The sequence below is a fragment of the Acanthopagrus latus genome, chromosome 24, assembly GCF_904848185.1.
Source record: "Acanthopagrus latus isolate v.2019 chromosome 24, fAcaLat1.1, whole genome shotgun sequence".
Lineage (NCBI taxonomy): Eukaryota > Metazoa > Chordata > Actinopteri > Spariformes > Sparidae > Acanthopagrus > Acanthopagrus latus.
In genome coordinates, this window is record NC_051062.1 from 1,697,299 (window position 1) to 1,716,512 (window position 19,214).

At 41.6% G+C, this 19,214-nt stretch overlaps 1 protein-coding gene across 1 annotated transcript in view; it reads right to left on the minus strand.

Moving 5' to 3' along the window:
• Positions 1-274: 274 nt before the first annotated feature.
• The window catches only part of LOC119015606 (pseudouridine 5'-phosphatase), a 33,076-nt gene continuing 14,136 nt past the window's right edge, over positions 275-19,214 (minus strand). Inside the window, exon 4 of the mRNA XM_037091769.1 lies at positions 275-4,810. Coding sequence (XP_036947664.1) covers positions 4,634-4,810 — 177 coding nt within the window. The 3' untranslated portion in view covers positions 275-4,633. The remainder of the gene's footprint in view (positions 4,811-19,214) is intronic.

Consider the following 19,214-nt stretch of genomic DNA (forward strand, 5'->3'; position numbering starts at 1 on the left):
TTTTATGGTTAGGTAGGGCACCTCCATTGTCATGGATTTGTCCCGCGTGTGCGACGCACATGAAATCACATTCATCATGCATGTCAGTATTCAGCCAAAGCTAATATAAGTCTTTAGCACTCTGAGGTAGAAAAGGGGTTTTGTACAAAACATCCACTTTGTGTTACTGCCGGCAGCAGCTCGACAGATAAGTATCATACTTGAGCGAATGATTGTCTTTTGATGCACTTTGCACGTCCAGATATGACTTTCCCTCCAAAAACGACAGCCAGTGTCGACAACCATGGATCCTTTATTTTATCTTACAGTAAAAAAAAAAACTTAAGGTTAACAGCTTTGTATGGCTACAGCTCTCATATTGACTTCCATTTACTACACATCCTGTCTGTGTAATGATTTATGGGGATTTCTCTTTCTGTCTTACTCTTCTATAAAAAAAAAAATGGTTGGTCCTTGATGTGATGCCAATAAACTGTATACCAAAAGCTATATGAGAAAATAAATTCGATACTCAAATAAATTAAGAATGAAGCAGCACAGCATTTGATGTATATAGCAAAAGCCAGTGTACAGAAAGATGCATTAAATCTGTTCAATGTGTGTCCACTGGACAATCAGCAGACAGTATGCAACATTTGCACTGCATTCGCTAAACCGTTGAAAGATACTGTATTTGTGCCTGTATTGATCCATAACAATACAAGTACAATATTTTCATAAAAGGAATCCCTTCATGTCTTCTTTCTTTTTGTGAATTAACGTCTGAGTGACAAAATTGCTGTAGCACCAAATACTTAAATACTTGAATCCTTAAATCAAATAATATATGGCATTCATCTGTCAAGAAATGCCCTTGTTACCCAATCAGAGAAGGACGTTCTTGCCAAAGGACTGCACTTTGCAGTAGCTCCAGAACAGATACCAGCAGCAGATCTCATCACAGCAAGTGAGTCAGCCATCAGAAACAACAAGCTGGCAGACACAGAGGCAGAACATCTACGACTGAGCTTCAAGGTATCAGCCGCTCTCGCTAATGCAAAGGCACAACTGAGGAAAAGAAGGCCCTGGCATCACTCAAAAGAGACTGGAACATCACTGTCTTGCTGGCAGACAAAGGGAGATGCACTGTAGTGCTGAACACAGCCGAGCACCATACCGAAGTCGTTTATCTGCTTAGCGATACTAACACCTGTGAGGCTCTGAGGCAATATCCTACCAGTAGGTACAAACACAAGGTTATAGAATAGCTGCACAAATTGGAAAAGGACAAAACCATTGACAGACCATTACTGACTGTACCACAGGATCCCATGTATCTATGGACTCCCCAAGATACGCAAAGGAAGCAGCACCAACTCAGTTACCTCCAGCATATCCCAGCACTCGGCCAGTATCCTAGCTTCTTTGGGCGGCAACACTAAACACCACACAACAGCAAAAAAAAAAAAAGAAAAATCTCAGGATTTCACCCAACAAGGTGAGGGAAGTAACACTGGACCCAGACCAAACAAGGGTTTCTTATGACGCTTACCTCGCTTTTTACATGCCTTCCCACACAAGAAGCGGTAAATAGGATGAAGAAACGCCTGCTACGGGGTAATGCAGATGATGATGTTCAATGCAGCCAGGACTGCACAGATTTGTACATTGTGGAGAGACAAAACAACCTTTGCCCAGGTCAAGACTCTGCTGTTCTCTTACAGGTGAAGGAGAATAATCATTTTCGAGGACAACAGTGTAAACATTGACTTGTTTGGCCTGCAACACCTTTTACGCCGATGGTTACCGATGTGTTTCCCATGGCTATGAAGTGTTTCCATAGCTACTGACACATTTCCATGGTTACCGACGCGTTTCCAAGAATACCGATGCGCCTGGAACCTGGCTTTTGTTATTTAGATTGAATCATCTGAGAAAATATGCAATATGTCTGAAAATGACCTATAGCCTAAATACATATCAGATCAAGTGAAAAAGGAAAAAAAATGAAAGGACATAATCTGGAACTTTATTTGATTCAGAAAAGTGAACAAATTTGCAGAGCAGAGAAAATGCAAAACAGCGTGGATGACATGATTCCCGAATTGTTCTCATCCTGCAGCCCGCGATCTGAATCTTAATTTGCAATACAAACACCTGTTTCAGCACGACGGTCACTTTGCGGTGCGAGTTAAAAGGCAAACGCACAAAGGAGGGGAATCACACAGAGCAGGAGAGGGTGACGCGTGCGTTTACAGAGTCATGAGTGTGCGCAGGAAAATGGAAAAAAACAGCGGAGGAGGCGACCCCCCCTCCTTGAAGATGAAAGGCCAGAAAGGCTTGGAGGAGAAGTGGACGCGAGTGCAGCGAAAATCCTATTTGAGCAGCCTGAGGGAGCCGTGGCACCAGGCTCCACCAGCGGGGCCCCCCGTTAAAGCCTGCCTGGCGAGAGGACGGGGGGACATGTGAATTGTAGTAAGTGCAGAGGCAGACATGAGCAGAGATGAAAGGGTGAGGACGACTCGCAGCCTCTTTACTGGATTACACTGAGGAGAGGAGTAGTGTCTTTGGCATTTCAATAAGACCGCTTAAGCGCAATCTATGGGCAAGGACAACGAAGCGCCGACAGAATTTGGTCTGATCCACCGCGTTGTGTTCAAGAGCTTCTGAGAGAAAATGTCTTTTGGATGACATCCAAATGATCAGTTTGCTGTGGTATGACATGCAGCGGTTAATTCTTTTCCTGCTAGTAGAATAACAGACTTCAAAAGTGTTCTGAATGGGGCAATTTGTGAGATATGGCCAGAATTTTAGTTTGAAATGTTCAAAAGGTTAATTATCAACTGTGTGAAAAAAAACAACTGTGATGAGATTATGTTGAAACATGTCTGTGAGATGTGTTGCAGAGATGTTTACAGCAGTTAGCGTGCTAAGCAGCTAGCCCTGACCCATCCTGCCCCAGTGGCTTTATCAAGCTCTCTTAGTTTGAAGAGTAAAACTTAGCAAAAGACACAACATCTGAATTTGGCTCTTTTATCATAACTCATCATAAAACATATTATGACGCTGGTTTGTCTTTCCACAGTCACCTCTGGATTGGGCTAAATAAACTCTTATTTCTAAGGGTGAGATGTGAAAATGTCCCGGCTGTATGTGCTGTGTTCAGTTGCCACTTCTTGTCCCCTGAGTCAGAGTCTTGGTCAGAGCCACCGTAAACCACCTCCACACTGGATCTGTCGCCTTCAAACTGGCCTCCATCAGTCTTGGAGGCTGTGTTCGGTCCCAGTTTTGTTCCAGCCATGTTGACTCTTGGGCTGCCGAGTCCCTTCCAGACAAACTCTGGCTCCACTGCTAATTGAGCCACGGGGTAATTAGCTCATGGCAGCTAGCTACAGCCAAAGATAGCTTCAAAGAGCAGTCGTCTGTTACCTGGGTGATGTGCTGCCACTGATGTATATGGAACTACTTTGAATTCTTTCTTTGTTTCGTCGGCTGTCTTCTGTCTATCAATAACCTCACCATTAGTCTGGATCTACTTGAAAAACATTACACATACGCCACAGTCAGAGAATTTAAACACATATATATATAAATGTAATACTATATAATCAAATGTGAACCCACCCCAAGCCCAAACAACCTGACTGAACCATAAGGGTCCCAGCAAAGATTCAGGTCTCTGGTTGGAGTCGGTCAATTTAGTTGTATAGAGCTCTGGGAAGGTCGGGTCCAGGAGGTAGAACTCTATAAATCTGCTGTGTTTTCAGTGCTGCTTTTCAGTAACTATAATTAGATGTGAAGCAGGTGCTATACATCAAAATCAAGTCTCTAAAATGCCGATAAACAAATAGTTTATCGTGAAACGAAAAATCAAATAAACCAAATAGACTTTTCGCCATTTAAGTGCTGGAAAATTCAAAGAAGATTTGAGGTTTCCTCTTTCGAGACCATGCAGCCAGTTTAAGGTGTTTTGTGGAGAAACGTCTTCGAAGCACACAAAAGTTATGTTTGCAGTCAGCATTACCAAGACTATTCTACAGCTCTTGCAAATGCATCGAGCACACTGGCGTTAAATCTGGTGTTGTTTCCATCCATGGTAACTCGATCCTCACCTTCGCTCGCTTTGTTGACACATGGTCGTATAGTAGGTGTGCTGCTGCCTCCTGTAGATCGGTGGCGTAGTGTGAAACCGCTGGCAGGCTGTGAATTTCATCACCTGCACAAAATAAATCAAATCGGAGAATTGCTACCAAAGCACTACTAGACAAATAGAACTCCACAAGGAACCTGTAAGTAAATGATCTACGAACACCACTTGTGTTCTTAATTAAAGAGTTCACCTGCTCCTAGAAGTATGTAGCCAGTTCTTTTGTCCCTGCCTCCAGCCTTGTACAATAAAAGGCAAATTAATTTTCTTTTATGCTGTTTACAGCACTAGAAAAAAAAAAAAAGTCAATAGCAATGAAACTTTTAACAATTCCTGTATTACAGTAGCAGGTTGGTGCCAACACAAAATAAAATTATTCCCCAAGATCATAGTAAGGCATCCATGAAAACAATCAGCCTGGCTCGGTTTCCTGATCATTACGCCTGAAGAAGAGTAATGGAGAGATATGACAATTTGGCTGGTTCGGATTCGGTTTACAGGTTTGGCTCAGTCGAACGCCGGCAGGCCAAAGAGCTGGGGCTCAAACTCCTCCATGCTCCTGAGTCGCAGTGTGGCCTCCTGGGTAAGGCTGCGGTCCAGGTTGTCGTCGGGAATCATCACCACCTGCATCCCCGCAGCGAGCGCCGCCTTCACGCCGTTGGGAGCGTCTTCAAACACCAAACACTGAGCAAGGACAGAGGAGAGGGAAACAAAATGATATTATCCTATAAGCCTATTAGGTCTACAGGATTTCACCCCTGCACACGCCGCAAAGCTGAAACCAAAAAACAAACACAGGAAAAATGGAAACAGGAGCACTGTTTCCATCTTCATGTGACGGACTAGATATTCCTCAGAGGAGTGCTGTTTACCTCTGCCAGGAGAAATATCCATTTAATCGACAATTGGACGAACGGTGCCCCCCGTGGCTCCACTTCATTGGCTTAGTTTGTATTTTCAGACAGTCCATTGATGATGATTGGATCGTCCGCTCTGAGTCATTGTCCATATCAAGAGGCCGGACGCAATAAAAGCCATCCTCAGTGGAAAATAATAAAGGCTAATGTTCTAACAGTACTCATTATTGTTGCCACTGAGTCAGAGCGATGACGACTCAAATATTCTTTTGTTTTTCGTAAGACCATGGAAGTGAGCCGTGGGGGTGCTCAGGGTGCTTCAGTACCACCTACCCATCAGACATTTTAAAACTCAGTAACAATTATATTTTGACGCTTTTATAATCCAATGATGTTTTTTTTTTTTTGTTCATTCTCGTTCATCTACCTTCATTTTTTTGTGTTCTGAAATTCCTCTCTGAGATCGCTGGCCTGCTACGCGTGGCATTGTATGACCATCGGCACAATTTGTTTCTTGTTTATAGAAAAGTACGTGCTGAACGCTAAATCTGAGACCAAAGGACTGTAAGTGTAATGCAGAGATGTAAGCCACTGGTGATATGGTTATCAATATTGAAAAGCAAACTAATTACACGTCTCGGAACTTCACAATCGCATAGCACAGGTTAAAAGAGGTGCGAGCAGTAGGCCGGCATAACACGCTTGCAAAGACGTCTGTCAAGCACAAATCACCTGAATGGAAATAGCAACTGTGAAGTTTTTTTCGCAGCAGGCCTCATGAAAAGGTAATGTTCACTGTGTGCGCTGTGTATTGCTGTCACGTCTGCTGTGTTTATGTCTGCCAGCTTGGGTTAGATGGATCTTGCCTGAGTTTTGGACTTGCATAACCATTCTGTTGCACTTTCCCACATCGCAGGGTGTTTTTTTTTTTGTTTTTTTTTTCCCCCTCCCTGAATTTTATGTACATTGGATTGCAGCATTATACGTCCAGAGCACTGTGACAGACAGATCTACATCTGGATACCGACTGTTAGTATATCTGTGACTGGTCCAGGTCAAGACATGCTTCGCAGCAGTCTGTCAGAACATCACACTCTGTGTCGATGAAACTGGAACATCTCAGTTAGGGCTTACAAAAACAGGGAAACAAAGAAAATAGCCCGACGTTCTAGTGTTTCAAAACGCTGTGACAGCGAGCAGCAAAGGTGCATTCTGAATCCAATATGAATTCATCATCTAAGTTGGTCAGAAGAAGCAAAAGACACAATGTCAGTTCAGTACTTGACAGCTGTCATGCTCCGTGCCACATATGCAATTACATGCACTGCAGCCACACTATTGTAACCTGTTAAGACACAATTACAGCTGTTCATGTCTTCATATTTGAAGGGTATTACAAAAGTAGAAACATGTACAGCCAGACTTAGATGCTTTACAATCTGCTATTGCCCACTAATGAGGACATTCATGAAGGCAAGTTTTATATAACACTGAGGAAGAATTGTTGGTTTGTCATTTCACAAACTATGCACAGTGGAGTCAGTGTTAGGAGCATGGATGAATACTGTTTTCAGTCTATCAACAGAGGATTGGTGCCTGAAATACCAAAGACAGGAGATCAGACCAGAGCTTGTGAAGCTTCACCACAGGGAAGCAACATTTATTCTCTTAGAATCCAAAGGTCAAAAGTCTTTCTGTGCAAGGATTTCTTTTTAAAACAAGCTGCTGCTGAGGTGAGTCCCGTCTAATAAAATCTTTGGAAATGGAAAATGGAAATTTATAGGGCAGAACTCAATGCCACATGTCGCGACACGTTAAAAAATAAAAACGCGGAGGCTAATTGGCATTTCAAATGCTTATCTGTCCGCATGTTTGAGAGGGATGCTCAAACAGCCACAGTAAATTAATATGGCTGAACCGTCAACAGGAGGTTAATCATTTTTCAGTATCCAATCATCACATTCATGAGTGTGCAGACAAGAAGAGGGACCTTGACATGTACTCATACAGCTCCTGATGTAACCGCGTAGGTGTACAAATCAATCTCAAATGAGCTGAATCTGCATGTACAGAGTAGGTGCTGTGAGATGACTGCGCTTCAACAGTTGGCTTTAAAATCAAACGAACCTGATGCACAATTTTGGCGAGCAGCAGCACTCAATTCTGAGCAATTCTACTTCAGCGAATGTCAACTTGTGGCGCGCCACTTAAATGCTTTTAATGTGAAGCAGCAGCTGTAGGAAATGTTTGGTTTAAATTAGCATTAACCTACCGCAGAGGTCTACAGGTTGTGAGTACGAGGACAAATAAATTACCTGGATACCTTGATCATCACAGTTTTACCAGCAGGGGGGTACTTAAGTTCATTTGCATTTTAATTCTACAATAACGAGCTGATCTGCGTTCAAGCAACCGTCAGGTGGGATATGCGAGCGAAGTGAAGCCAGTGAGTGAAGTGAAAATGCCACTTAGCAGTACGATGGCAGTTGTTCTACAGTACATGCCACTTCACAGCAGAATTCTCACTGAGAGGAAAAAGTGCAGCCGAACAACAACCAACTGAGAACCGATGCAATGAAACGTGGAGTGCATGTGGAGTAGAAGGAAAAGGAAAGGTGAAGTAGGTCGGTTTGAAACAGCAGTTTGAGAATGACTGTTGTTTTTTTTTTTTTGTTTGTTTCCCTACATACCGAATAAATGTATGCGTTGGATTAAATGCTGAAATCATTCTAAACATCCACTGAGGAATTTTACATATGGAGTTACAAGTTACTTCTGGAGGAATAAACACCCAGAGTCACATTTGATTCTGGAGCTGTTCACCAATAGGAGGAGAGCTTAGAGATTACTTTTTAACTTTTGTGATTTAAAAATGGATTTATTGTCACATTACTGCCCCATTGTAGCAGCAGAGGTGATCTCCATAGTCGGGTGTTTATGTTCTGTAATTTTGACTGCCGGCTGGAGCTAGAGGGGAAATGTACTTCATGAATGTGACGAGGAGAGGGGAGGTAAAGTGACCTGAAGTCCTTGGTGAATGTTGAGTTCAGAGGAATGGCTGACTTGATTCACCGATCGAGATTCCATCAGGTTGCATTACTTCTGGCCCACGATGCCATTTGTTTGCATATTTTTTCCCAATGAGATTTGTCTTTAGCCACCATACGACCTCAAAATTCACTGAATACATGTACATCTAAGAAAAAAAAATCTGAAGTTTCTAATAATCTGCCTTTGGTCAGCCCAACCCACAAACATTTCAACCACCCATGGAGGAGATATCAGAGGCTGTTACATGAAGAGAGCTGGAAAGGGGTTGAGAAGGGCATCAACCCAGAAGCAGGACTGGATCTGCCCCATTGGCCATTGTTTCGTCATTTTGCTCTCAACAAATTGTACAAAGTACATCAGCAAACATTTTTTCAACGTGAATAATCTGTTCATCAAGATTTGATGTGTGTTTAAAGTGTTCCCTTGATTTTTTTTTTTTTTTTTTTTTGAGCAGTGTCGGTACAATAACTTTCAGCCTGGTGTTAAAAAAGGAGGAGTCTACAGTTCCAATGTTTAACCATTTTCAAAGCATTTGAAGTCCATGACCAGCTGAGCTGGAAGCACTGTCACTGGATTTGCTGGGATGCTATGGAACGGTAATCTTTCCAAAAGACATGGACATGCTCCTGGCACTCACTGACAGTGAAGTATCTCTGCAGGTAATGCTAAATTCCCACTCACTGCCCAGCCGCCCAGACCCATGATGATTTTCTTGTAAACTGAACAAACCCATCCAACTGGGGTCACTTGCTGGGTCCCGCAGGTTATGGGCCTACCCATACAGTATAGGCTACACAAACAAAACTTCCATGCACAATTCTCAGAGTTATGGACTTAAACAGCCAGTATTTCCAGTGGTTGTCAAGGCTGAATATCTTACTGCTCATTCAACTGAGAGAACAGGAAGCCCATTTCCCGGACAAAAACAGCGTTTTGTTGATAAGGAGGTAAGTGAAGTGTCCTTGGCTCTGAATCACACTGAGGAGGAGTGAGTTCATTGTTTCATCCAAAAGGCCTTTGGGGCAAAATAAGGAGGGCTGTGTATAGAATCTCTTGTGAAAACTACTTGACAGAGAGAAATAAGAAATAAAAATATATTAATGTTCACTGTTGGAGAAAGTTGGAAGTCTAGATATTTTGCTGAACACTGCTGGCTAGTATAGTAATTTTAGCTCAAATTCTCTGCTGCAAATGTACTGACGCCTAAAGGGTTAGGAACATAAATCGACAATCACATGACGTGTTGAATAGGAGTTTAAATCAGGATTGAGAGGGTCAACATATTGTGCCTGATGCATTACAGACACACGACACATACAGTGACACTGCTGTACGACTGATATTGGGTGATAAGATGTGGATTCATGTACTTTCCTGGATGCAGGCATGGATTACTAGTACACACCTCTGTGGTATATAATTCATACAAGTTGGATCAGCCTGTAATTTCAATTTTTGACTTTGCTATTCCGTGTGATTTTAAATCGGGGAATTCAGTGGGTTGATGATTTTGGTTTCCATTGGCCATTGTTATGTTATTTTGTAAATTACACAATGTACATTAGTAAAGCTTTTCAACTTGAACAATTTGTTTATCATGACCTGATGTTTTTTTTTGAGCAGTGTATTTCGACACTTCCTGTTGCTCTGCAATATAATGACGTGTGCAAGAAGCACATTAAATCAGGAGATCAAAAACTGTGGACAGGCCCTGTCTTTTACACAACTTGGGATGCCAATGATATATCTGTCTAATTAAAAATGTAGCCTTCATTTGAATTACGCATTAATATATGCTAAAAAAAAAATGCTTTTGATACATTTGAAAAAAATTATAAAACCAGCTATGGATAATTCATTATAGGGTTAAAGCATGGCTTTAACTTTGTAGTTGGAAACAGCAGTTCAGTGTGAACACAGGAAACAGTCTTACAATGCGTTTAAAGCTCTACAGAAGCTTCCAAAAGCTAAGTCTCAGAGAAAGCCTTAAGGACCTTTGTTCGTCTCAACTCTAATACTCAGGTAGAACAAAGAGGTTTCCTCGACTCTCTTGAAAACCTAATTGACTTCTACGATTTCACTAAGCCTGAAACTGGAGGATGTTGAACAATGACTGCGGAAACACTGAAAGTACACAACAGAGGGCCCTTGCTAATTCCCTTGATTGGGAGCAATTAAAACTGTTAATTGCCCAGTGAGCTCGTGAAATGACCCTTAAATCTGGTTTCAATGTGCTCTGTTAAAATGAATGAAAACACAGATGCTTTGCATGGTGGATTAGAGGTAGACAAAACTATGTGCCTGGGCCAAGTGTAGAAGTGGTCAAAAGTTTATACACACTTGTAAAGAACATCCATATCATGGCAGTCTTGAGTTCCAATGATTTCTAATTTTTGTGATGGAATGAGTGGATCAAATATACGGTTATATAGGTTATTTACACTGGTGACCATGATTGTATCGTCATTAAATGAGATGAACATAGAAAGAATCTAAACTACAGTACTGCTTCAACACTTCATGGGCTATGGACAGACCTGAACAGCCAAATGTACTACTTTGCACATTACAATCCTTCTAATCTTGTACGGTAATATACATTTTTACCCAGTATTGTTTGAATGTGCTTTGTATCCCCATTTCTTTGATGCGTTTGCTCTAGTCGCTTTTGCTGTGATGTCACGTTGTTAGTGCCCTGCAGAGGTTAAGAGCATTTGTCAGCTCTTCCTCCTGTGATAATGGCAGCTGAGGTGAAGAAAATATAACTGTTTTTTTTCTCTCTCTCTCTCTCTCTCTCTCTCTACAGGAAGAAAGTGGTTCCAACAATTTAACCCCTAATGATCCTACAGAAGAAGTGTTCGTCTGATGCCAAATAATTGCAGCCATTAATTAATATAACATGTACAATGTCTGCATTACAATGTGGCACAAAACATGTTGCGTGAGTAGAACTTTAAACAGGACCTTGTCTGTAAACATTGCTGCTTGTTTAGAGCTTATAGATAGATTTTCACCAGTAATGGTGGTTGCTGAACAATGAAGACAACTCCCATGATCCCATGCTACTTATGTATTGTGTTTTTATTGAGAGAGAGTTATTGTTGCTGCAATGAATTGTACAATTGGGATAATTGGGATGTTATACTCAGATGTACACAAGAAAACTGGTGGAAAGTGGAAAACATACCCGGTCTATTATGAAAACAAATGTGTCTTGAACTGTTAAGCGCGCACATTTCGACTTCGAGTGTCCACAGTAGGAGACCACAGCAGCATCAATAGCTGAGAACTGCTGACTGTGGCCCAAAACCATTTCCCAACAGTAGCTGTCACACAAAGCGTAGGTGTTCTGCTTGTTAAACACCCGGCCACAGAGCAACAAAGCCTCATAAAAATGTTTACCACTTTACCAACATTTTAGAGGGAGAGAAGAGTTAAACCACCTTTTCAAGCAAACATAAATCCTCATAACCCAAATTCATAGCAAATCAGAGCAAGTACACTCACTGATGTAAGGGGGGGAAAAAAAAGTTGGGGGGAAGGGAAGTCAAACATTAGTGGTGCTGAGGGTTCTTAATGTTTATTTCACTTACAGTATAATCAGCTGAAGTGTTTTTGCTTATGTAATGTTGCAGATTTTTACATTTTCTTGAACAATAATACAACAAAATTTGAATATATAAAACAGTAAATATACAAATATATCAAGCAAATTTGTAATTGAATGCGGCCTTGATGGCAGCATATGTTGCCCCAAAACCTTTCAGCTAAACTAAGCTTTATAACGTTCACTAATGTGGGAATGTCACCGCAAAGGCTGAAAAACAACATTGGTTTTGTGTCATTCAAACAATCACTGATTAATGGTCCACCAGTGGTCAAATGGGCTCTATCGAACTTCTGTGTTGTGCTCTGTTAGCGGATCTGGGCGAGGCAATGAGACGAGGCATTCGATGCGTGCATGAAAAGGCTTGAATAGGCCGCCAGGAGGGACAGGGATGGACTACTTTTTCATGTCGTAATCCACTCACATATGGCCAATAAACGAGTAATTAATATCTGTAAATTGCTACAAATTCTCACATACAGCCTCTTTAAGAGCAATGGCTAAGATGTCAGCTAACTGCCCACTTATTTCAAACACTGGGAACTGTGTATGATGCTTTCTAAAATCATCTCTCAAGTGCCTGCGCTCATAACATAGGCTTTTCATTCCCTAATTGCTGCCACACTCGAGTGCCATGTGTAATGTGCACCGCTTGGTATGAATGCATCAAAGCAGTTGTTGATTAAAGGCACAATATCTTGGCACGAAAAAATAAAAAAAATAAAAAAAACTTTCAAGTTCTTGGAATTTGCAGTTACAGTTGCCCAGTATGTACTAGTAAATTAACTAAGTGTCAGATGCATGAAGCTTTCAAAGTCGGATCCCAGCGGTGCTGGATGAAGTCCTGACTTTACTTCCCTCTGGGTGAAACTGTGAGGAGACGCAGCATCCACTGCCCTCTTCAAAAAGGTGCCATGGAAGATTTACAACCTGTCCTCAGGCATACACCCAAACACATGCAAGATTCATCAGAGCCAACTGAATCTAGATTCACTATGTGCCCGAGTCAGAGCTGCTGAATGAGACAAGACAAAGGGGATGTAGCGTGAAGCCAGAGCTGTAAACTATGTATTTTTGGTGGACACACATACATACAAACACCTTTGCTATTATCTCAAACACAATTGTCCCACTAACGCACACGCACATATACACAGTCAAGCCCTTTAGAGGAGTGTGTTGTGGGCAGATGACAGCAGCCTAAGCCTGCCTGCTATGATTTGGAGGAGATCCAGGCTTTGTTTGGCTGCAGACACTGCAGCTGGCTGAGGACAGCAGTTCAATAAGAACAGTTTTACAATAAGCGGCAGCCCATGAGATAAACGTGATTGAGCGGTGTCCTGATACATTTCAGCTCGGTCCACAAGTGCTCATAATCAGAAAGATGATCTCTTTATGAGCAAGGATCAGACATAGGATATTATCCTGACAGGTTGCATGGTGCTAAGCTATGTACATTTTCTCCACTGATATTGATTTATAGAGATGAGTGAGCATTCAAAAGGCAGTCGACAAACTTTATACGCTTTATAGTTAGAGCTGAAGCTCTGTCAGTAGTCCTCAGTGCAATATAGCACTGCTATCACTGCAGTGCAGCACTTAATTTACTGTTAGCATCAATGATTAGCGGCACTGATCAGCCATAACACTGAAACCACTGACATTTGAAGTGATTAACAGTGGCAATCGTGGTACAAAGCAGTGTTCTTCTGGAGAAACTTTGGGTCCTGTACACGCCAAGCTTTGGGGTCATCATTTGTTTTCTGGCACGAGGGTGTTGGTTAGGGTTATCCTTTGAGCTCTATAGGTTTGCAAGGTGGAGCCTCTATGAACTGGACTTGTTAAGGGACGTCCCATGAATGTGCAACTATTTTCGGTTTGATTGGGTTTCAACTGGCATGAAAAATGTTGAGCAGATAAAGCACATAATAGGACTTTGGTGTACATTAAACGTCAGTGATGTCTTATTGTATTCCAGTACACATTGATGCCTTGTACCATTTTGACACTGACACCGATGATGCCATGGAAAGAAAGAGCTATTTCAGTTGCTATCAATTTGAGTGACATACCTTTTTACCATTTTTGGCAGTGATTGGGTGTCAGCTTCAAGTCTGTTAACCAGTTAAGGTAGACTGGGCTTTAATTCATTTGAATCTAATTTGAACATGTCAGTGCTGAATTTAATTATTAAAAGACTCAAATACACAACTTTCATTCCAGCTAATTGTTAATGTTAGTCACTTGAGTTAGCTGACGTCAAGTGGTTTACAATCCAAAAATGTTCAAAATGTCCAACATTTTGTTACACAAGAGTATCTTCAATGGAAGTGCTTTAAGAGTTTTGGCTGTACAGGGACACTACTGTAGCAGTTATTTTTGTCACTGGCACATACTGTATAGTAGTGTGTCAAAATTATGGCGATGATGATTCTATGGATATCCTGAGCCAATTCAAAGGATCGAGATTGGAGCTAATCCAGTGTGCACGCAGCCTTACACAAGGCACTCACAACTCTGTCAGAGTCAACTGTCTGAATAAAGTAGCAGTGCTCTTCACTCATAATTATTTTATCCAAAAATTATGATGTCCTAAGTCAATGCCTGGGATCAGGATTGGGGCAGATTCACATATATTGCTGGTGCTTACACCCTTAATTGAACCCTTTTAACATTTTACAGACATTACAACCAGCAGTGTGTGCATCTTTTTTCATTAGGTTGAGGCATGCTTATTGTCCTTTCCTCTTTGTGATCACTCCTTCTAGCCCCAAATCTCCAGCAGCATAGATGCATAAGCTTGAAAGCATTCTTTTGCTATGTGCAATTTTCAGAAAAAAAAAATGTGCAGGCATTGACATAAAGAACTGATAGGCTTGGAGGCATAGGATTCTGAAGGATCAGACAATTCGGAGCTGGTTCTTAACTGGAATTGGTTCTGGTTTCCCATCCCTTGGCTGTCACAGTGCAAAGTAGGAGGTGCAAAGGTATACCTGCTCCTTCGCTAGTGTTTGAAAGCCTGTTGGAGCGATGGAAAGAACATTACCATGAGTACAGTCATGTGAACAAGCTTGCCAAACTTTTGTGTACCAGGAACACATGTTCAGCCGCCTCTGCAAAAGAATCCTGACAATCCCAAGAACTAGCTTGATGAGCAGAAACAGCCAAAAGTAACTATTTTATATTCATTCTATTGCACATTATATTTAACACTTTTAAATGGAGTCAAGTCCGGGGTTTTGAAAGGATAGTTTGAAAGTTCAATTTCATATGTGATCATTGGCTTACATTGTGCCTTGAAGTAAGTTTTTAGGGGGTCTACTGATTTTGGTCTAGTATCTCATTTTATCTTATGGACATTCTTAGTATTATGCTTCCCATTTTTTCAGAGCAGGCTCAACTAGATTTGCATTGTATATGATATATGCCCAAGGGCAACAAAAGGGAAGTTTGCTGTCTTTTACTCCTCTACTAAGAAGCACCTGATTCAGAGCAAACTGCTGTTGAGAGGCTTGGAGAAACCTTTTTCAACAAGTGTTCTCTCCAGCTACTGCTACATTTCCCGAACAGGTTGAGATATTTGCAGACTGTGCAGAGATATTACATGCCTCAGTGAATTACATTCTATAGAATGCATGACTTTCCAAGTTACTTATGAGTGACGAGCTAACTGTGTGTAAAAGAATCAAGTGCTTTACTCAGAGATGTTGCTGCTTTTTTATCCAGCAGAGCCACTGAAGAAAGAGTACAACAGTAGCAACAGAGTAAGGCTGTTATAGCCTTTCAGCCGACATGTATGGCTGCGAAACCCTCGTAAGCTGACGTTCCCATGCGTCAAACGTACATATAAACACACTCCAATTATATATGTCATTAAGGGAAATAGTACATGTATGTGGATACATACATTTGTGTCATGCGTGCAGTGGCGAGTGAATAAGTGACAGTGACAGATTGCCCACTGCATCCTTTAAATGATCCTGGAGCCCGGGGCAGCCTGTGCGAGAGATGTGTAACATTTCATCATCTCTGTGTGGAGAGCAGAAATAAAACCAGTGTTGATGACAGATGGACCCTTACAGTGGAGGACAAGAATCGTGCATGTGCACGTATGTGGGCGCGCTGACATCTTATCTCAAAGGTCACATATGAGACTGTACTGTTCAAGGTAGATTCTGATTCTTCTATGTCTTGCTGGGTAGCAACACAACACGCCAGATTGATGGGAAGAAAATGCTATAAATGGAGCATATTATTGCCACACTGATAACTAGCTTGACAAATCAAGTAGCCACTGACCTTTATAAGGAGTAAGATACTACCCAAAGGCCAAAGCAAGTAGAACGATACATCAAAAGTAGTCAGAATGTTCACTGCTCTTAGCTTTCATTGACACCAGATACACAAATCCTCGGGGCAATGAACAAAGGTTACAATAGGGTAACCGAAGTTCTATAAGCACAGGCAGTGCTGGAGTCTACTGGACCCTTTGGGTATAGCTCTCCTCCAATCATACACGCGCATTGAAAATGTGCATAGTCAGCCAATCAGGGCTTGGCTAACGAGTATGTGTCTCACAGTACATAAGAAAGCATCCCCACTGTCTTCCATTCAACCTAGGGTTTAGAGTTCAGGAGTTCTGGAGGGTAGCAGTTAATTAGAATGGAAGAAGCCTCTTTGGATTAGATTTGCCATGACCTGGATGACTGAGAACCTTCACACCACAACAAGGGTTTCCATGTTGTGAAATATTCTAACACAGGCTCTGTCATCTAGCCAACTCTGTGGGTGGCGCCCAACGGATGATAGTTGATCATGATCATGGAGGTCATCGTACTAAACAGCATAGACTCTGAAATTGCGCTCATCATGTCCATCATGACCACCGTCACTTTTATTACGTTCTCGACAATCAACCAACTAAGCAGGGCATCTTATGCTGCCGCTTGGGAAATGCTAGGCCAACCTGCAAGGCGCTTCTTCCGATGAGAAGTTGTCATCCCCCAATGTCATCGGAGGCAGCCAGGGGTGACGACAGCGGTGATCAATTGGTCAGCGCGGACAGCTCGTCTTCCGTGGGGAAGGTGGCGATTTCAAGCTCTGGCTGGCTCTTGTCACAGCAAATGATCACAGTGCTGAAATGCTGCCATCACTGCTGGCATCAGATCTTGGCATAGTAACTACAGGCCATTGTTAGACAGGTCATCTGTTGGTCTTTTCAGGATTAAGTGAATTCTTCTTATTTCTTTTTGGAATACCCCTGCTGGTTTGAAAGTGCAGGAGTGCGTTTAATAAATGAGGCAGTGGTGGACTAAAGGTTAGAGAAGTGACCGAAGGAGATCACATCAGTCTGGTTGAACTTCCAGTTGTGGATGTGTGAATGTGTGAATGTGTGAATGTGATCAGGGCATTCCTGAAAAGGAGAGCACTGCTTGGTAGATTTCCTTCCTAGACATATAACTAACACTGAATAAAGCATGTTTCAGTATATGATAGTATATGTAACAGTATGACATTTGGTGGAAGTTTTGATGCAAACATAAAAGACAACACTGAAATGAATATTGAAGTATTCTTTGGGCCAAAAGAAAGTTTCTGGTTCCTTCTTTCCAGGCACCTTGCACAGACCTAAGTACACTCACAGCTTGGCTGTGAAGCAAACAGAAATGTTTGCAGATAAGGCACCAAATTTAAGATTTATTCATGTAATGTTCAGTCATGTCTGCCAACCTTCTTCCTCACTCTCTTATGAATCACATGGCATTTTATATGTTTCCCCGCAGGTTATAGCGAGAGGCGACCAAATTAAAATGACATGTTATCGGTTTAAACGTCCAATAACTTTATTTATGTAGCACCTTGAAATTCACTGGGAAATTTTAGGTAATGTACACAACTCAGAAGTATCACAAGTATACAACAAAGCAGAAATTGTCACTTATTAAAACTTACCAAAGTTCAAACATACACCTACGAGGTAAATTGACTTGCATTACCGTAGTGCTTTTCCAGTCTACTGACCGCTCAAAGCGCTTTAAAACACTTGTCACATCACCCAGTCACACACACATTCATATACTGATGGCAGAGGCTGCCATGCAAGGTGCCTAGGATTCAAACCAGTGACCTTCTGAACATTGGGTGACCCGCTCTGCCTCCTGAGCTACAGCCACATCTAAAGATTGAATTAATTAGCAGGTTGGATCTCATTTGTTTGACAGACACACACGCCAAATTATAAAGATAACAGTGTGTGCTTTTAGGGGGAGTTATACATTTTAGATCTTATTCTACTCAGTTTTTCCATTATTCATTACTTCTGTGCATTTTCCTGATTAGTGACTGCCAGTTCTGACATGGAAAAAGGTGGTGTGATGTAGTTAAATATGGGTCACAATCAATTAGTGACGTGAAATCAGGACACATATTACAAGTTAGTTCCTATATTTTATTTCAAGTAAATGGTTAGGATTATATATCATTACTTTGTTACAATTTTAAAAAATGATTGAAGGGAATTATGTAAAGTTGACTGTATGTTTGGAGTCGGGTGGTATGATTTGAAAATGTATTTAAAAGGCTTTTAGCGAAACTGGTGAGAGAGAAATAACATGTACTGCCTGACACAATGCGTTCACAATGGAGGCAGCCATTACCGGGCACTTTTTCATTATGAGATAACTTGCTGCTTTGCTGAGAGTGAAGAGATTGAAATTGGCTCAAAGAAAAGCCCATGGACAGCCCAAGGACTTAATCAAAAAAGTACCATTGAGTCAAAATGAGTGTCTGCAAATCTCCTGCCTCCCTTTGCTTTGCTTGTGATCTGAGGAGGACCCTGCAGCAGGCTTAACCCTCACATTTGAAGTCCCTGGTGATAAAGTATCCAGCTAGGAAAATAAAAACAGGGAGGAGGGACAGAGCTGTGTATCCAGATGTAAGTTGATCAAGTCATACACAACACTAGATAAGAGGAATGCAGAGCATTACATAGTGTGGGCTAAGAGGTTTTAAATCAACCTGGCCATCACTGCACCCTAAACCATGAGCTGACCCATAATATTGTGTCAGTTTATTCCAAAAGCTTACCATCTTGAATGGTTTAGAGAGTAGACAGAAAAGCACAAAGTAAGCCTCTCAGCCTGAGAACTGTTGCCAACCTGTCTTTGAGCATTCATTGAAAACCTTTTAAGGAACCCTGCATCAATACCACAACTTCTATTTCGCAACAGACGCATCTGTTCTATGAATGAACCAGGCCAGCATGGGGCACAATCAACTATTAAAGTATAGAAAAAGGAAATTGCTGAAATGATGAATACATGGTTTAAAATCTGCAGCCTTGAAATAGGGAGTTTTTTTTTTCCCCTCATGTTGGATCGGAGACTTGATTCTTATTATGAGAATCCTTGTAAAGCCCTGATGGTTTCAGAGGGATGAAAGCCAATAAAAGTATGGGGATGGGGCAGGTCGTGAATCATAGTTGCCGTGTTGTTGCAGTATCATTATCTGCACATCCAAAGCTCCTGTGGCCAAAAGGGAATTCACCGCCTCTACCCACCCTGTGTGAGAACCT